Here is an 18,411-nt window from a genome sequence, read left to right on the forward strand (position 1 = left end):
ATAAGTCCAGGCCTAACGGGATTTTCGGCTTCCGGCGCGGGCGGGGCCTTCGGGCTGACGTGGATGTTTTCTAGATCCGTTGCCAGGGCGCGAGGTTACGACAGGCGTTTGGGCCCCTCCCCACTTTCTTGTCGCACGGCAACGCAAACCGCGGCTACACCCAACGTAGTCTTGGAGGAGGCAGGCGGGGCCGGGAGGAATCTGCAGCTGTTGGGATAGGGGAAACCTGTCTGAAGAAGCAGATCCTTGCGGAGACAAGCCAGGAGTCACAGCAGGATTATGCCCTCCAGGGCAAGAGGAAGGTGGGAGCTCGGCTGCGGCTTTTGCCTGGCCGGCGGGAAGGCTCAAACAAGAACGGGGTCGGGAATTGGAAGGACCCCAGGGAGCGGAGGGCTGTACAAGAAGGAGGGGCCAGCGGGAGGATTCCGTGTTAGAGTTCAGATCTTGCTGAGGGTGGAGTAGGGTTGGAAGTGGAGTGGGGTGGGGTTATAGGTGGGATGGGGTGTGAAGGGGGATGGGGCGTGGATGGAGGTGAGGATACTCTGGAGCGACTGGGATACGGGCTGGGGAAAACTATGGCCAGAGGTACTGTCCCTATCCCCCGCCTCCCTCCTGTTTCTCCAAGCAGAGTTCAGAGACTGCCGCTATAGCTTCTATAGTCTTGGACCTGATGCTAGACCCAACCTGGAGCTTCAAAATTGGGACTCCTTGCTGAGAAAGATATTTTGTGTGAACCCCTGGGAGTCAGGGTCCCTAAGCCAGTGCTCTCCACCTCTATCCTTCTTCCCTTCTCCCCACTTCATCTCTCTCTCTCCATGCCTCACCCCCATCTCATTCCCTCCTCTCCATCCCCCTCTGCCGTCCCTTGCTTCCTCCCTTCCTCTTCTCTCTCTGCCCTCCACCCCTATCAACCGCCCTGTTGCCCTCCTTCCTCTCTTCTGCCTCTGCCCCTGACTCTGCCCTTTCTGTCCCCTTCCCCTCTGTTTCCCATCTTTCTATCCCTCTCCTCCATCCCCTCATCCCCCATCACTTTATACCTGCTTTTTACTAAGCCATGGCCTTAGCAGTCCAAGAGGCTGTCTGTGGAATCTTCCCCTTCAGTGTGACCTTATATTGTGGTGACAGATGGAATGAGTAGGCTGGCATTGGTGCTTAGACTTAGACATGAAAAGGGTCTGGTGGCTGCCACAGCCATTCCTGTGACTATTTTTTAAATGATGTCTGGAGGCTGGGAAGAGTCTTAAAGTCTTAGGACAAGTCCAGGAAAGTGAGAAAGCTTGGTTGATGCAATCTAGTAAATGAAGTTCAGTTGGGAGAAACAGTCATGATCAGGCTGAGGGGATAAAATGACCAAAGGACAGCAATCTCATATAATTGACAGGAACTACTGTTCCATTTAAGATGAAATGGAGCTTGGGGGGGAAAAGGTCAAATTGGATCCCTACTTCTCACACCATATACAAAGTGCAATTCCCAAATAGATTAAAAACTTAAATGAGAAAAGCAAAACTTTAGAAGTTTTAGAAGAATATATAGGAGAATATCTTTATGACCTCAGGGGATTTCTTAAATAATAAAAACTTTTGAGCTTAAAGGAAAAGATTGGTAAATTTGACTACATTCAAATTCCTCCAAATTACAACATAAAGTGAAAAGATGGTAAGTGCACACAGAAAGCTTCTAAAGTATTGATACTGTTCTATTTTCTGGGTTCTGTGGAGGGTTCACAGGTGTTCATTTTGTTGTTATGCTTCATAACTTACATGTGTTAACCATATTCTTTTGTGTGTATCAACTGTTACCATAAAATTATTATAAAATAATAATAAAGTGAAAAGACAAGCCACAAATTGAAGATATTTGCCACAGGTAAACTAAGAAATGATTAGTGTGTAGAATACAAAAGGAACTCCTAAAATTAATAGGAAAAGGACAAACTGATTTTTTTTAATGAGCAAAAGATATGAATGGGCACTTCACAGAAGAGAAAGAAAAATGGACAAAACACACATGAAAAGATGTTGCAACCTCATTAGCAATAAGGAAAATTCCAATTAAAACTGATAATTATAATTTTATACCCACAAGTTGGCAAAAGTTAAAAAGTCTGTAATATCCAGTGTTGCTGAGGATGTGGAGTGGCTAGAGTTTTTATACACTATAGTGAAAGTATAAATTGGTACAATCTCCTTGGAAAACAACATTATCTCGTAAAGTTTAAATAGGCTTATGCCCTATGATCCAGCACTTCCGCTCCTAGGTATATGCTAGGGAAACTTTTCCACCTGTATATATGTCTCTGTTAATCTACAAGTCCTTTCTCTTTTCCTCTTGCAATTAAAAAATAAATAAACTGGGTTGTTTGTGCTGCTGGGTTGTTTGACTAGTCCTAGTCTCTCTTGAACCCAGTTCAGTCAGGCCCCAGCAAAAATGTTCTAATCAAGGTCATCAGCAACCCTCCCCTTCAAATTAGTCAGTTCTCAGTCTTCGTCTTACTTAACCCATCATCAGTTGCCCACTGTCTCCTCCCAAAAGCACTTTCTTCACTTGGCTTCTCAGGTATTCCCATTTTTTCTCCCACCTCACTGGCCACACTCCTTAGCCTCCAGTGCTGGCTCCTCCTCTCCCTGTCTCCCCTGAGGCATTCTTAACTATCTACAGTCCCTTAGAGATCTCTCACTGCCTCATAGCTTTAAATTCCTTATATCAGTCAGGATGGGCTAAATTATGCTGAGGTGACAAACAACCTCAAAATCTCAGCAGCTATATGTGGAAGCTAATAAATACAACAAACTAGTAAATATGACATAAAAGAAGCAGACTTACAGACATTGAGAACAAACTAGTGGTTACCAGTGAGGGGGTAGGGGCAATATAGGGGTGAGAGAGTGGGAGGTACAAACTACTGGGTGTAAGATAGGCTCAAGGATGTATTGTACAACATGGGGAATATAGCCAATATTTTGTGATAACTGTAAATGGAAAGTAACCTTTAAAAAACTGTTTAAACGTGTGTGTGTGTGTGTGTGAGTTGTGGAAAAAAATAATATCTACTTCATAGAAATATTAAGAAAAATACTAGTAGGACAAAAATATCAGCATTTTTTATATGGTGCAACCTAATAAATGAGTTACTAATACAACACGCTTATAATTGCACGTTTACAGTAAATACTCAGTAAATGTTAACTGTGATGACAATAAAAAAAGAAAAAAAAATCATAGGCTATATAAAGCTTAGTAAAAATATGTGCTACATAAGAACAAATTGTTTCTGACAGAGGCCCTGAGAAAGCCTTAAGTGATCTATTTTTGTTTATTTTTAGTTTCAAGCTATGTTATAGGTGGGTGAGGTTGCTGGTTAACTAAATTCCAGTTAGGTAAGGTCTTGCTATACAGAAGCAGAATAATAAAATTATTTTTAAAAAACTGTTTAAAAAAAAAAAAACCTAAGGACAACCAATCCAAACAGCCACCTAGGCTTTCTCAAATAAAGCAAGTGCTTCAGCTATAGCCAATCAAATAATTTCCTTCCTTTCCATCTCTCCTCTTTAAAGATCTTTCCCTGAACTCTTCTTAACCACTTCTGGTTTGGCACTGCCCGGTTTGTATTTTGCTCAGATAAACTCTTAAAAAATGTTTAAGTCTCAGCAGTTCATAAAAACAAAGATTTCTCACTCCTGCTTCTTGTCCACTGTGGGTTGGCTACATCTCTGTTCTGTCATCACTCCAGGACTGAGGCTGAAGGGGCAGCGCTCACCTGGGACATTGCCCAGGTCCCACAGCAGAGAGTGAAGAGAGAAAGTGGCTATAATGTAATGGCTCTTAGTTCTGCTTGGGATTGGCACATGTCAATTCTCACATTGCAGAGGGCAAAGCAGATCATGTGGCTAACCTTGAGGACAATAAGATAAGGATATAGAATCCTTCTGTAAGGAGGAACAGCAATTTTTTTTTTTTTGGCCACATGGGGCTTCTGGGATCTTAATTCCCCAACGAGGGAACAAGGGATCTAACCTGTGTCCCATGCAGTGGAAGCACAGAGTCCTAACCACTGGACCACCAGGGAATTCCCAACAGCAAATCTTTTTGAACAATAACAAAATTTACCATACTATATGTATGCTATCAGTGGGTATCTAATCGACCTCTCAAACTCAACACTTCGAAACTGATCTCCAGATCCTCATCCCATTCTGTTCTCCCCACACAGACTATTCAGTTGATAGCAACTCCTCTGACTGCCCCAGCCAAAATCCTTCAAGTCATTCTTAACACTGCTCTCTCACAGCACATCCAACCCATCAGGAAGTCCTGTTGGCTCTGCCTTCAAAATATATCCAGAATCTGACCATTTCTTGCTACATCCGCTGCTACCAACCTGGTGTGAGTCATATCATCTCTTGCCTGAACGACTGTAATAGCCTCCTGTCTGGTTTTCCTGCCTCTAGTCTTGCCTCCCCTCCCCTCCAGTCTCTTCTTAACAGAGCAGCCAGAGAGATCCTTTAAAAATCAAAGACAGGACACATCACTCTCACTGCTCAAAATCCTCCAATGGCTGCCCATTTCTCTCAAAATAGAAGCCGCAGCCTTTACAATGGTCTATAAAGTCCTACATGCTCTGCACCCCCCCAACCCAATCTCTCTAATGTCATTTCCCACTCCTCCTTGCCTCCCTGCTGTCCCCTTGAACGTGTGCCTCTTCTGTCCACCTTAAGGCCTTTGCACTTGTTCCCTTGGCCTGCAGTGCTCTCCTAGTTATCTGCATAGGAGACTCTCTCACCTTCTTCAAGTATTTGCTCAAATATTACCTTCTCAGTTATGCCTCCCCTGACGTCCATATTTAAAATTGCAACATGCCCCCCACTTCCTTGGCACTTCCAATTCCCCTTATCCTGCTCTATATTTTTTCCTGAAGCTCTTATTATCTTCTTACAAACTATTTAATGTACTCCCCACTAGAAAGTAACTTTCACAAGGACTCAGATTTTTGTCACTTTTGCTCCTTGATGTCTCCCAAATGCTTAAAGGATCATCTGACAGTAGGTACTCCATAAATATTTGTTAAATGATAGAATGAACATGGGTGAAAAAAGCAAGATGCAGAAGAATGCATACTGTGTGATACTCCATAAAATTCTGAGACAAGAAAATGTTTTAAAATATTGTTCAGGGAGTTACGCACACACAGTACATTAATGCATCTTAGTAAGGGAATGGTAACATTTTGGATAGTGGTTATCTCTTAGGGTAAGGATGAGGGAGGAGAGACATAAGACCCTTCAATAGTATTGATCATTCACTATTTCTTAAGTTGGGGAGTTGGTTCGTGGGTCTCTTTTATCATGCTTCCTAACTTACATATGGCTTATATATATATTCTCCTGTATACATCAAATATTTTAGTTACAAAATGGTTAAAAGAGAGAGAGAGAGAGAGACCGGAACTAGTTATACGAGGAGTTGAAGAATGGTGTTCCAAACAAAGGAACATGGTGTACAAAGGCCCTGAGGTGGGAACAGTTGTAGTGTTGGAGGACTTGATAGGAAGCCAGTGTGCCTGGAGCACCGTAAGCAAGGGATAGGGAGGCATGAGATGAACTGGAGAGGTGTGCAGGAACCAGATCTTGAAAGCCCACAGTAAGGAGTTTGGATCTGATTGTAAGTGCAGTAGGAAGCCAGTGGAGGATTTTAAGCAGGTGCAAAACATGATCAGATTTAAGTTAGCAGAAGTGGTTTGGGCTGTGGCTTTGGCTGGCTCACGTGCCAAAACTGGGCCTCCCAAAATATGAAGGAACACAGGCAAATTTAAGCCCTCTAGCCTTTCATTTGACTGGAGAATAAGTAATAAAAATAAAGGGGGAGTGGTGGTGGCATTTACTGAAACGGGGAAAACTAAGTAGAACATAATGTAAAAGGGATGTTGTAAATGAGTTTGAGACTTGGAAAGGTGAGCAGGGGTCAGATCATGAAGACTCATAAATCTGGCAAAGGGGGTTGGACTTGATCTTGTAAACACTGGGGAACCATTTGCTTTAAAGCTGCTTTTAAGGGTTTTAAGCTGAGGCGTGCCATGGTCAGATTTGCTTTCAGAAAAATCACTTTGGTAGCCAAGGCAGAGAAAGAGGTAGAGAGCATAACACTAGAGCAAGGGAGGCCAGTGAGGCTCCTGGGAATACTGTCTGGCACCAGCTTGTGAGGCCTGAATTAGGGTGGTGACAGCAGAGATGGAGAACACAGATATGAAATATGTCAGGAAGTAAAATCAGTAGGAATCAATAACTGGTAAGATACTGTGGGGAGAATGGAATGGGGGTGGGGGTGTAGTCAAGGAGGATGGTTAGCACTGATTGGCCATTCACCTCACTCTTGCTCCAGATGTATAAGGTAGACCCACCACCAGATCCCAAGGAGGTGGCAGCCATAGAGGCTAGAAGAAATCAAGAAAAGGAGCAACAGAGCCAATTCTTCAATGTGTGGACCAGAGAAATGCGGGTGAGTGGGCAGCAGGGACTTTCTCTGGACCAGGGGCCACCTCACTCTTACACCTGGAGAGGAACATAGCAGTGCCCATCACAGCCCCTCCCTGATTCAAGCAGACTGTAGGGCTAGAAAGGAAGGAGAAGGGTGAAAAGGTACTCACCCCCACGTGTGGGAAGAGCCTGGGAAAGGGGACTGGGGGTGCAGGGGAAGAGACTGGGGTTAGAGGAGCCAGTGACAGTTGACTTCTCCAGTCAGCTCTGGGCCAAGTGGCCTGGTTCTCAAGAGACAGGCAAATGGAGCCGAAAGAAGTCTATAAAGAATATTTGGGGGCTTCCCTGGTGGCGCAGTGGTTAAGAATCTGCCTGCCAATGCAGAGGACACGGGTTTGAGCCCTGATCCGGGAAGATCCCACATGCCGCGGAGCAACTAAGCCCATGCGCCACAGCTACTGAGCCTGTGCTCTAGAGCCCATGCTCCACAACAAGGTGCAATGAAGAGTAGCCCCCACTCGCCATAACTAGAGAAAGCTCACGCCCAGCAACGAAGACCCAATAGCCAATATTTTCTCAGCCATAAATAAATAAATAAATTTATTAAAAAAGAAAAAAGAATATTTGGTATTGCATGCATATGCCTAAACTCTTTCTGGAAGGCTACATAAGAAACTGTTAACTGTTCCCTGGTGGTCCAGTGGCTAAGACTCTGTGCTCCCAATGCAGGGGGCCGGGGTTCGATCCCTGGTCAAGGAAATAGATCCCGCATGCCACAACTAAAAGATCCCATATACTGCAACGAAGATCCTGCGTGCTGCAACTAAGACCCAGTGCAGCCAAATAAATAATAAAATAAATAAATATATTTAAAAGAAAGAAACTGTTAACCAGCCTGAGGGACAGAGATGGGAGGGACACTTACTCTTCACTAAACTGTATTCCCTTTTGCACTATTTTGAAACGTTTTAAATGAATTATAATCAAAATAAAGAGAAAATATTGATAGTTTAAGAAAAAATAGATTGCTGGCTGGGTGGATGAGTGGTGTGACTGAGATCTAGTTGGTAAGCGTTTCCTCAGGGCCTGCTCTGTGCCAAGCACTGGGTTGGGCAGTAGGGATACAAAGGTGACTAAGGCCCAGTCTCTGCCCTTAGCAGGCTCACAGTCTGGTGTAGGAGATAATCAATAGAGGCAAACTTCATTATAGTGTGAGCAGTGGGCCCTAGATTCTATGGGAGTAGCACCTGCTGGAGGGGTCAGGAAAGTGAAGTCTGAGCTGGTCTTAAGGGATGAATAGGAGTTTGGGTAAAGAGGGGAGGAAAGAGTGTTCCAAGTGGAGGGAGATGCTGGAGCAAAGACTATCAGTATGAAACAGCCTAAGATGTGCAGGGAACTGTAAGCAGAGCTTCTGAGGGTGGGAGAGGGGAAGAGGGTGAGATGAGGCTGGAGACAGAGGAAGAGGCTAGACCACTGAGAGACTTACAAACCATGCTGAGATGGTAGAACATTATCCAGTAGGTACTGGGGATCCTATAGGAGGATTTTGAAGCAGGTAAATTCTGAGCAGTCTATGTTAGAGCATTCGAGGCCCACTGTTGGGCCCGTACCTTGATTTAACTCATTTCTTTGGGATCAGGTGGATGCTGAAGCCCTGAACAGCCAGGTGGAAGAGAAAAAGCTTAGGAAGGCAAAAAAGCAGAGCAAGGTGGCAGCTTATGGTAAAAGCCCAAGGCCAGGGGCCAGCCAAAGAAGAAAAGCAAGGGCCGAGTGGGATAACGCAGGGCAGTTCTGCTTCGGAGTGGGGCCTGAGGCCTGGGGTGTGGTAAGACAAACCAGATTGACCTTTGGGGACAGTGGCTGTGCTGAGTGGGCTCTGTCCCTCCCATGGGGCCTTCTCCATGCCCCTACCCACCACCCCCAGGTACCAACCAGGTGCAATATGATGTGGTGGCTCAGATACTACAGAAGGAACAGGCAGAACGGACAGGTCGGCTGGCCAAGAAAATGCAAGTTTCGGAAGCAGAAGAAGCAGCTCAAGAAAAGGCGTGAACTTGACTTTTGGGATTCAGACCGACTCTGGAGGGAGTTTCCAGCTCATCTTGGTGACAATGACCCCCACTGGGGCCCAACCAGCCTGCAGTGCTTCTCTGGGGAAGATTTGGACAGGGCCATATGCCTGAGAATGCAGCAGGAAGAGTTCATGCACAGCCTGGAGAAGCCGCTGCAAGAGCAACAGCAAGCCAGAGTTGAGAACTGTGCAGGTAAGCAGCGGGGCCCTCCAGGCTGTGACCTGAGGCCTAGTGGGGAGTCATCCTGAGCTGGATACAGTGCCCAGAAGACCAGAACTGTGTGGGGAGGTCCAGTTACCCATAGGGGCTGATGCTGAAAGGTTAGACTGAGCAGGCCCCAACCTCCCTGACTTCCTTCATCAACTGACAGTATAGCCACTGATCCCCAGTCAGCCTGGCACTCCATTACCTGGAGGCAGCACAGTGAAGACAAACCTAATGGCTCTGCTGCTTACTAGCTGGTTTGGGCAAATGAATTTTCCTCTCTGTGCTTCAGTTTCCTTATCTTAAAATGAGGAAATGAATCCATACCACAAAGAGCTCGTATGAGAATGAAATGAGATACTGTAAGTAAAGCACAAGCGTCAGTGCTCAATAACCAGTAGCTACTATCAATATTACTATGACATCTGTGGCTATGTCCCCCTTTTCCATTAGAGTAAGCCTTTCACAGGCAAGGACCATCTCTTATCTACTCACACTGCTCACCTCTAAAACCACCCCTGTTATAGCACCCTGTTCTGTTATACCGCTTATCACGGAGGTAACTAAGTATCTGAAAGTATTTGTGGAATGTCTGTCTTCTCCCCAAAATGTCAGCTCACTGAAGATGAACCACATATCTCATTTCCACCCCTATATCCCAGTTGCCTAGTACGTTGTCTGCCACAGTGTCAGGAGCTCAATAAATCATTGTTGAATGAACAACTGACCAATGTAAACAAGAAAGGCACCCTACCCTCCAGGAACCCACAGAACCATGCCTTCCAGAAAATCAGTGTAGAGTAAGAGGAAAAGATACATGCACAAGTCATTTACCAGCACATATCTATACTTTAACGCTGCGTTAGGTACTATGAGCGGTACTGTGATAGTATATATAGGACACGGAGGAAACATCAATATGGGAGTGGTCAGTTCTCACAAAGGAAAGGAGGCAGGGTAGGGGGTTGCCACAGGCCCGCTGTCAGGAACCAGTTTTGGAAAGTTGGGTACAATTTCGGCAAGGCAGAGAGTGGGAATGAGAAAAGGTCATTCTAGGCAGAGCAGGTAGCAAAAGGAAGAGCTAACCTTTGCTGAGCACTTACTGTGTACCAGACACTGTGTCAAGCTTTCTACCATGTATTAACTCATTTTATCCTCACGACAACCCTATGAGGCAAGTACTAGTAGTATCCCTATCTTCGGTGGAGGAAACTGAAGAGCAGAGATGTTAAATAACTTGCCCCAAATCATACAGCTAGTGGGTGATGGAGGCGGGAAGTGCGGGAAGTGAACTCAGGCAGGCTGGCTCCAGAGCCTGCACTCTTTTTTTTTTTTTTTTTTTTTTGCGGTACGCAGGCCCTCTCACTGTTGTGGCCTCTCCCGTTGCGGAGCACGGGCTCCGGATGCGCAGGCTCAGCGGCCATGGCTCACGGGCCCAGCCGCTCCGCGGCATGTGGGATCTTCCCGGACCGGGGCACGACCCCGTGTCCCCTGCATCGGCAGGCGGACTCCCAGCCACTGCGCCACCAGGGAAGCCCCAGAGCCTGCACTCTTGACTGCTACGCCACACTTGCTGTCAGTCACCATGAGAAACTGGGAACTCAGAGGCCAAGGGAGAAGTTTCAAAGAGGGAGTCATCAATAACGTCAAATGCCCCAGAGAAATTCAGATAGGAAAAGAATGAGACTTGAAAATGAGATTTGGAAATTAGGAGTATTTGGTGATTTTTGTCAGAACAGTTGCAGTGGAACCAGGGGCCAGCTGCCCAATGGCAGCAGGCAGGTGTACAAGAAGGTAGAGCAAGGCAACAGGGACAGCAGAATGCTGGGAGAGAGTCTGTGTAATGTCATGGAAGGAGCATGGGCTGATTCCTCGAGAGATCCGGATTCAAATCCCAACTTACTACTTGCTGGCTGTGTAACCTTGGGCATTTTACTTCACCTCTGGACCTCATCTGAAAAATGGGGCTGATCTTTCCTCTCTGGGTTGCTACGAAGAGTGAAATGAAACAAGGCACCCCTATCCTCCCTTCCCCCGCCCTCCAGTCTCTGAAATGTGTCCCTGTGCCTCTCCAGAGCCAACCCCTCAACCTATGCTCTGGACCCCATTCCCCCTGCCTCCCACACAGGCTGTGCTCCCTTTAGGTACTCCCCGCTGGGTTCTCAACACTTGCCCTTCCACTGGCCCCTTCTGTGAAGGCTGTAAGCATGCTTGTGTCTAACCCTTCTTAGGAAAAAAACAAAAGTCTCCCTCCACTCTGTGATTCCTCTAGATGCTATGAGCTAGCTGTCTTCCTTTACAACCATACTTTCTGAAAAATCTGCTTCCACTTGCTCTTTCCTTCCGAACTTTCCAGTCACACCTCAACCCCTGAGATCTCATTTCTCCCCACACAACTTCACTGACACTGCTCTTACTAAAATCATCAATGCCCTTTGTGTTATCAGGTACAAGAGGCTCTGTTCAGTCTTTTCTCCTTGACTGGGACTTTCTTGCTACACTTGACTATGATCACATCTTCCTTCTTGAACCTCTCTCTTCCTTGGCTTCTGTGACAGCACATTCTGCTTGTAGCTCTCTGATCATTCCTCCTGTCTGCCCTTTATGGATTCCTCTTCCTTCTACTTCTTCCTTCTTGAGACTCTGTCCCTGGCGCACTCCTTACCCTGCATACTTGCCTCAGGCACCCTCGGTCCTCATTCTGGTTTCAGCTAAAATGTCGCCACCTCTGTGCTGAGGACTCTTTACCTGCAGAATCAGATATCCAGGTGCCTGCGGACCACCTCCAACTCAGCTTCCTAAACAATACATCAGTGCTTCCTAACCTGCTCTAAATTCTGTATCCTCTAGTTCCAGTGGTGGCCACACAATGCATGGAGTCATCCCAGCCAGGACCCTGGAAAGCATCCAAGTCTTTCTTCTCCCTTACTCCCTCATCCAATCCATCAAGTACTGCTGATGTAACCTCCATATATTTCCCCTCCATCCTTTCCATCACTGGCCTGGTTTGAGCCCTCCCAACTGGCCTACTGCCTTAGCCTCCAAGATGGCTTCCCTACATCAACTGTCTCCCACAAGCCTGACTGTCCTCTATACTGGCCACCAAAAGGAGCTTTCTAAAATGCAGATCTGTGTCACCCCCTTACTTAAAATCCTTTCATGTTCCCCACCACCTTCAGGGTCAAGTTTTTAGTCCTTAGTCTGGCCCCTGTAGAGCTCCCTAGTCACTTGCATTTTATGCTCTAGGAAGAGCAGACTATTTGTAATTTAAGATACAGACCATGCTGTTTCTTGGCTTCCTTCATTCATTTGATAAATATTTACTGAGCACCCACTATGTGCCAGGCTCTGATGCAGGTGCTAGGGCATGGTAGTGGATAAAACAGACAAAAATCCCTGCTTTCACAAGGGTTACCTTCTAGTGAGGAGAGAGACAGGCAATAGACAAAAATAATTAAGTAAAATGTAGGGTATATTGGATGGTGACAAATGCTAGGGAGAAAAATAAATCAGAGAAGGAGGATAAATGTTGGGAGCAGGCAGGTGGCAATTTTAGGTATGAGAGACAGAAGGCCTCACTGAGGCGGTAACATTTGAGCAAAGACCTGAGGGAGGCAAAAGAGCATGAGACAAGAGCAACGTTTATTGCAAATCCCTGAGGCAGGACCGTCTGGCATGTTCTAGAAACAGCAAGGAGACTGGTGTGGCTGGATTGAAGCAAAGTTTCAATATATTTGCTCATGCTGTGCTTGCAGCCTGGAATGCCCTTTGCCCTTTCTGACTATATGCAACATGTATTTCAAGGATCACCTCCTCCTGGAAGCCTTCCTCTCACCCAAAGCTCTCTTAATGCCCTACATACATCTCTGTCATTGCCCTTACCACATTGTGGTATGATGATCTACATTTGATCCATCTCCTCCATTAGACAAGGAACTCTCTGAGGACAGGATCTAATTCATTGGTATCCTCAGAACCCAACACAGGGCCCTTAGACTGAGGCTCAGAGATGAAATGATTTCCCCAAGGTCACACAGCCCAGAAGCAACAGAGCTGCACTGAGACTCCAGTCCATTGGAGGCATCTTTCAGTGAGGGACCTGAGAAATTCTTGTTGCTGTCACTTTGGTTATCCCTGGCCCCAAAGAGTACCTCCTTCCACACATCCCTCCAATGAGGACATTACCCCCTTCCGAAACATACATACACATACATCCACAAAGCTTGCTGAACAAATGGCTGAATGAGTGAACCAGAAATGCAGCAAGCCAGTACAGTGCCTTGACCATATTTCTCTGTGTAGATATGCTCAGTGAACAGCTGCACCTAGCCGTGGACTTGCAGGCCACCCAGCTGGCCAAGCTGGAGGACTGCTGCCACAAGGCCATAATGTCTGCCATGGCCAACGCCAACAAGGCCCAGGTACGTATGGCCAGAGCCATCCAGTGCACCCGGCTCTCCCCAGTCCCCTGAACAAAGTCCTGGGGAACCTCAGCCACATCTTTCCCCTCACAACCCTTCTCGAATCAACACCAGCCCTCTCATCTACCTGAGGATTTCCCCCTTCACCCAAGGGCCCTCTTAGGGCAGACGGTCCCCTTCCCCACCTCCAGACTCAGGATGACCTGAGAACAGAACACTGCCCTCCCTTCCCCAGCCTCTTAGTCTAAGGGCTTCCAGAGGGCAGGGGAGTTCCCTGCCCATTCTGCCCCTTCCCCCACCTTAAGTCACTCAAAGGCCATGCAGTATCTGTTCCTTCTCTCCCTGAGATGGAGGAGAGTAGGGCCATGTCTCCCCCTCCCCTGTGACTGAGAGTTCCCTGAGGTTGGGCATCCAAATGCTCACATTCGGGGGCCCCACCAGGTAGCTAAGATGGCTAAGCAGCAGCGCCGTGAGCATCAGCACCAACAGGAGGACAACCTCATGGAGAACCAAAACCAGATCACAAGTGAACTACTGACTGAGAACCCCCAGGTCGCCCAAAACCCTATGGCTCCCCACAGGGTCCTGCCCTATTGCTGGAAGGGTGTGATTCTAGAGCAGAGAGCTGCCATCAGGAAAGTACAGGAGGTGCAACACCATGAAAAGGAGGCACAGCGCCAGACCGAACAAGCACTGGATACCAAATGGGAAAGCCAGCCCATGTGCTTGGCCCAGGCAGCAATGGAGCTAGAAGAACAGGAGAGGGAGCTGTGTGCTGAATTTCGGAGGGTACTAGGCTCCTTCAACCAGTAGCTGGCTAAGGAGCAAAAAGACCAGTGAGTTCTAGGGGGTGGCAGCAGGGATGAATGCCAAGGGAGGGTGGAGACGGATGGCAAGGGCCAGGGAGAGAGGGAAAGCCCATCACCTGAGGCCTCTGGATTTCTATCTGAATTCAATAATCTACACCAATCACCCTACAGCCCAATATCACTTGCAATTCAACACCAGCAGCCGCTGAGCTCTGGATGGTCATCTCTCCCTCCTCCATCAATCAAGCTCACAGAGGCTGAGTTAAGAGAGGAAGATGATCCATTTCCCAGTGGGAGAGATGAGCCAGCACCCCCACCTTTGACCCTAGGTAATAAAGTTATTCACTAAAATCAAGGCCACGTGTTGTAATAGGACACAAAAGGTGTGAGGTACTGCCTTTCCCGCCCCACCCCTGGGCTCTGAGCATGCAACCCTGTCAGAGTCTTCACCCATTCACCTTTCTTCCCCATGCCAGTTCCCCCAGCACACAGTGCTGCTCGCTCCCCTGTGAGAAAGAGACTTTATTAGGCACGAAGGGTGACTGGTGGGCAGAGGTTACAAAAAGGCTACTGGGCTTCCTCCCAAGCTGGAGTAGAGTACTCCAGGAAGAGGAGGGACAGAGGAGCCTGTGTTTTCTCTGCCTTCCCCCTTCAAGGCTGCATGCGGATGGCCCCATCCAGCCGGATGACCTCTCCATTGAGGAATGGGTTCTCGATGATGGCCTGTACCAGATGAGCATACTCAGCAGAGTCACCCAGTCGGCTGGGGAAGGGCACCTGGCTGGCCAGGAAGTTGCGCACTTTATCTGGGAGGGTGGTCAACAGCGGAGTGCCAAATAGGCCTAGACAAGACAACCAGAGTCAGAGACCCACCCTCGCTTTCATATTTACCTGGTCCCTCCTCACCTTAACCCTACTTGTGGTGCTTCCCTATGCCCAGAGATAGAAGGCTGCTGCTGTTTAGATGGTAAATACCTTCCCCTCTCAATTGCCCACAGATCCCATCCAATCCCAGGTGTGGCAGGGAGGGGATATGTCTACCTGGAGCAATGGTCATCACCCGGATGCCCATGGGAGCCAGATCCCGAGCAATGGGCAGTGTCATGCCCACTATGCCCCCCTTGGAAGCAGAGTATGCAGCTTGTCCAACCTGGAGAAGGAGTGTAGGTCACAGGGGGAAGGGGCCCCAACAAGTCACCAAGGCACAAGCCTTGCCCCTACTCACACACCTGGCCCTCAAAGGCAGCTACACTGGCTGTGTTGATGATGACCCCACGTTGGCCTCCCTGGTCTGGTTCATTCCGGCCCATCTCACCAGCTACCAGGCGGATCACATTGAAGGTGCCTATGAGATTCACCTGGAGGACCAGTAGAGACATGGTGTAGGACCTAAAGCAGAAGCAGTCTTTTGTCCCCTAAAAGCTTTGGGGACACCCACAGCCAGATACTTCTTACTACTACCCCTGGAGAACCTCTAAGGCCTTACATTGAGAACTCGCTGAAAGTCCTCCAAGGTATGGGCCTGGCTCTTCTTTAAGTTGTATGTCTTGCTGGCCACTGCAATGCCTGCACAGTTGACTGCCACATCCACACGGCCAAACTTTTCTTTTGCTAGAGTCAGGGCTGCTTGCACGTCCTTCTCTGAGGTCACCTTCAAAGGGAGAAGTGGAGAAGGTATTCATCTCCCATCACACACATACCACTAAATCTTGAGGAGGGGAGGGCAAGGCAGGTTCACTCTTTGAGTGACAAGAGAATTGTGTAAGCAAGGGAGAGGCCAGGAGAAAGAAAACTCGAGAATGGGACAAAGGTGAAAATGTTAGGTAATACAGAGCAGTGTTTCAAAACATTTTTGAAATCCATACCCTCTTCTGATAAATTCACATACCCCTGGAGATTCTCAACTGCTGTGGATCAGAGAAGTTTTGAGAATTATTGATATGAAGATAAACTAGCTTTTTTGTACCCGTACCTGCTAAGATAATTTCGTCAAGCTTTACTTCCTGTAGTTTGTTTCATGAAAAGTTTTTTGACTTTGTAAATATAAAATTACAGGGCACAATATGCATTTTCAAACTATACATACTTCTTTGAGGAGATTCTGATATGGCCAATTCCCAACCCCTCCGTTGTGAAACCCAGCTTTAGAAATTCCTTACTGCAGGCGTTTTGAAAATGGCTCAGGCCAAAAGGGAAAAGGAGATGGGTCCACTGCCCACATAGACGGTACCCTTATGAAAAGGGACCCCATGGGAGAGGTGAGGTAATCCCACTTACGTCCGCTGGGGCAAAGGCGCAGTTCTTCCCTAACTTCTTGGCCTGGGTCTCCCCATCCGAGTTGGGCAGGTCGAGAAGTACAGCAGTGGCCCCCTGCCCCACCAGTCGCTCCGCCGTGGCCAAGCCGAGGCCCGAGGCTCCACCGGTTATTACGGCGACCAGACCCTGTGAAGAGGGGCACGGTCAACAACTATACTGTACAGACCACCCCCACCCTTGCATCTGCCCATTTTCCAGGCTTCTGCGAGGGAGGCTCCTGGTCACCCCTGCGGTTTGACCCAGATGTGCCTCCTCACTTTAACGATGGGACCTCTGGGTGTCTCATCCCCCAGAAGCCCATCCAGACACCCCGCATGCACGTGCCCCAGAGAGTTGACCTTCACCTCCCGAGGCCAACCGCCGCAATAGCAGGCCTCGATAAGAGTAACCCTTTCTGCCAGCACCGATCTCTCCCCCCTAGTTCTACGGCCGCGCCGTGCCAGCAGGTGCAGCGGGGCAAGAAGCAGGGACGAAGACCCGGTTACCTTCACGCTCCGACACGCAGCAGCCATCTTGCGCTGGCCTCTCTACAAGCAGGACTGCCGGGCGCTCGCTGGTTGGCCGAGGCAGAGCCGCGGGGCGGGGCCGGCGAGGCTGGCTGTCCGCGGCTAAGGACAAACGGCGAGTGCCGGCGGCTAGCGTCCAAGACCCGAGAGCAGGCCTGGGCAAGGTCCCGGCCGAGAGTTATTTCACCCGGGGGAGAAAACAACGAGTAGCAGCATCGCACCACCACAACCTCCGGCCTTTGGGCAGACGGCCAGCTCCGCTGCGGGGAGGGGGACAGGAGATTGAGCGTGTGTACCTTACTCCTCGGAAAAAGCCTCCATTCAACATTCATATGTTTATATCTGAGAGACTCCTATATGCCAGGCTCTGTGAGGGGCACTGGGGATAACCAGAGGAATAATAAAAGGTTCATGCCTTACGAGAGGGAAGTTGGAAAAAGTTCAATTGGAAAAAGAGATAATTACAGTACAGACACACGAAGGAAGGGACAAAGAACCAGATTCTAGAACCCAGACATGGATATCCAAAGATGGAGATTCTGAGAGCCATGTACAGAGAAACATGTTGAGGAAGAGATTGAGAGGAACAGAGATGACCGACAGATTCTCAGAGATAGGATGTGGGGAGCCATTAAGAGAGAAGCTAGGAGACAGACATTCTGAGACAGCTGCTGAGAAGCACAAACCCAAATAGGCATAAACAGAGAAGCCAAAAACATCTTTCATCAGGTCAGCCTTTGCTACTGTCTTCTTTGTCTAACCTATTTTAAACCCCAAAGCCCAGATCAGATTAGAAACATTTCAGATTGGACCTCAACGAGAGACTGTCATTTAAGACCCAGAACATCCTAGAACATCTTTTAACCAGTATCCCAATTAGAATCCTGAGCCCACCTAATCTACCTAATCTGATTTCTTTCTATGGAAGTATACTTCTCCCCAAACCAAGGTCTTCAGACCATAACCTTAGTCTACATTTTCAGCCTCATTCGGTTGTATGTTTAATCTATCTGAAGTATCTCCCTTTGTGTTTTCCCATCCAGGAAGACTTCCCTCTGGGCCTCCTAAATGTTGACCACCGCCATACTCATGGACACTACACCATATTCATCAAAGGATTTAATACCAGATTCACAATCTTTCTAACAACATGAAGCCCCCCAGCAGTCTATAGCACTCTTCACTGAGCCCAGTATGCTCCAACCACAGTGCCCTCTTTGTGTTCTTCTTTGTTTTGTTTTTTAATTTTTATTGGAGTATAGTTGATTTACAATGTTGCATTAGTTTCAGGTGTACAGCAAAGTGAATCAGTTATACATATACATATATCCACTGTTTTTTTAGATTCTTTTCTCGTATTGGCCATTACAGAGTATTGAGTAGAGCTCCCTGTGCTATACAGTAGGTTCTTATTATTTATCTATTTTATATATAGTAAGTAGTGTGTATATGTTAATCCCAATCTCCCAATTTATCCCTCCCCCCTGTGTTATCTTTGAATTAGCTATTCCCTCTGTTTGGAATGCTCGCCCCCGATCTTTGCATGACTGTATTTGTTGCTGTTGTTGTTGTTTGGTCATTCAGAGCTAAGCTTAAATGTCACCTCCCCT

General features: G+C 47.6%; 2 protein-coding genes across 2 annotated transcripts; one reads left to right on the plus strand and one right to left on the minus strand.

Moving 5' to 3' along the window:
* Window position 1: 1 nt before the first annotated feature.
* RIBC1 (RIB43A domain with coiled-coils 1) lies at window positions 2-14,356 on the plus strand. The gene is made up of 6 exons (XM_032619163.1): window positions 2-302; window positions 6,379-6,495; window positions 8,113-8,737; window positions 13,052-13,170; window positions 13,612-14,006; window positions 14,151-14,356. Exons 2-5 carry the CDS (start codon window positions 6,379-6,381, stop codon window positions 13,981-13,983), a joined length of 1,233 nt encoding a protein of 410 aa, XP_032475054.1. The 5' UTR covers window positions 2-302; the 3' UTR covers window positions 13,984-14,006; window positions 14,151-14,356.
* A 125-nt stretch (window positions 14,357-14,481) lies between these two features.
* Window positions 14,482-16,895, minus strand: HSD17B10 (hydroxysteroid 17-beta dehydrogenase 10). Its single transcript, XM_032619164.1, has 6 exons — window positions 16,781-16,895; window positions 16,257-16,421; window positions 15,466-15,630; window positions 15,209-15,337; window positions 15,021-15,129; window positions 14,482-14,821 (listed from the first exon to the last, which is right to left on the minus strand). Exons 1-6 carry the CDS (start codon window positions 16,805-16,807, stop codon window positions 14,631-14,633), a joined length of 786 nt encoding a protein of 261 aa, XP_032475055.1. The 5' UTR covers window positions 16,808-16,895; the 3' UTR covers window positions 14,482-14,630.
* Between the last annotated feature and the right edge of the window lie 1,516 nt (window positions 16,896-18,411).

This window comes from Phocoena sinus, chromosome X (genome assembly GCF_008692025.1).
Source record: "Phocoena sinus isolate mPhoSin1 chromosome X, mPhoSin1.pri, whole genome shotgun sequence".
Taxonomy (NCBI): domain Eukaryota; kingdom Metazoa; phylum Chordata; class Mammalia; order Artiodactyla; family Phocoenidae; genus Phocoena; species Phocoena sinus.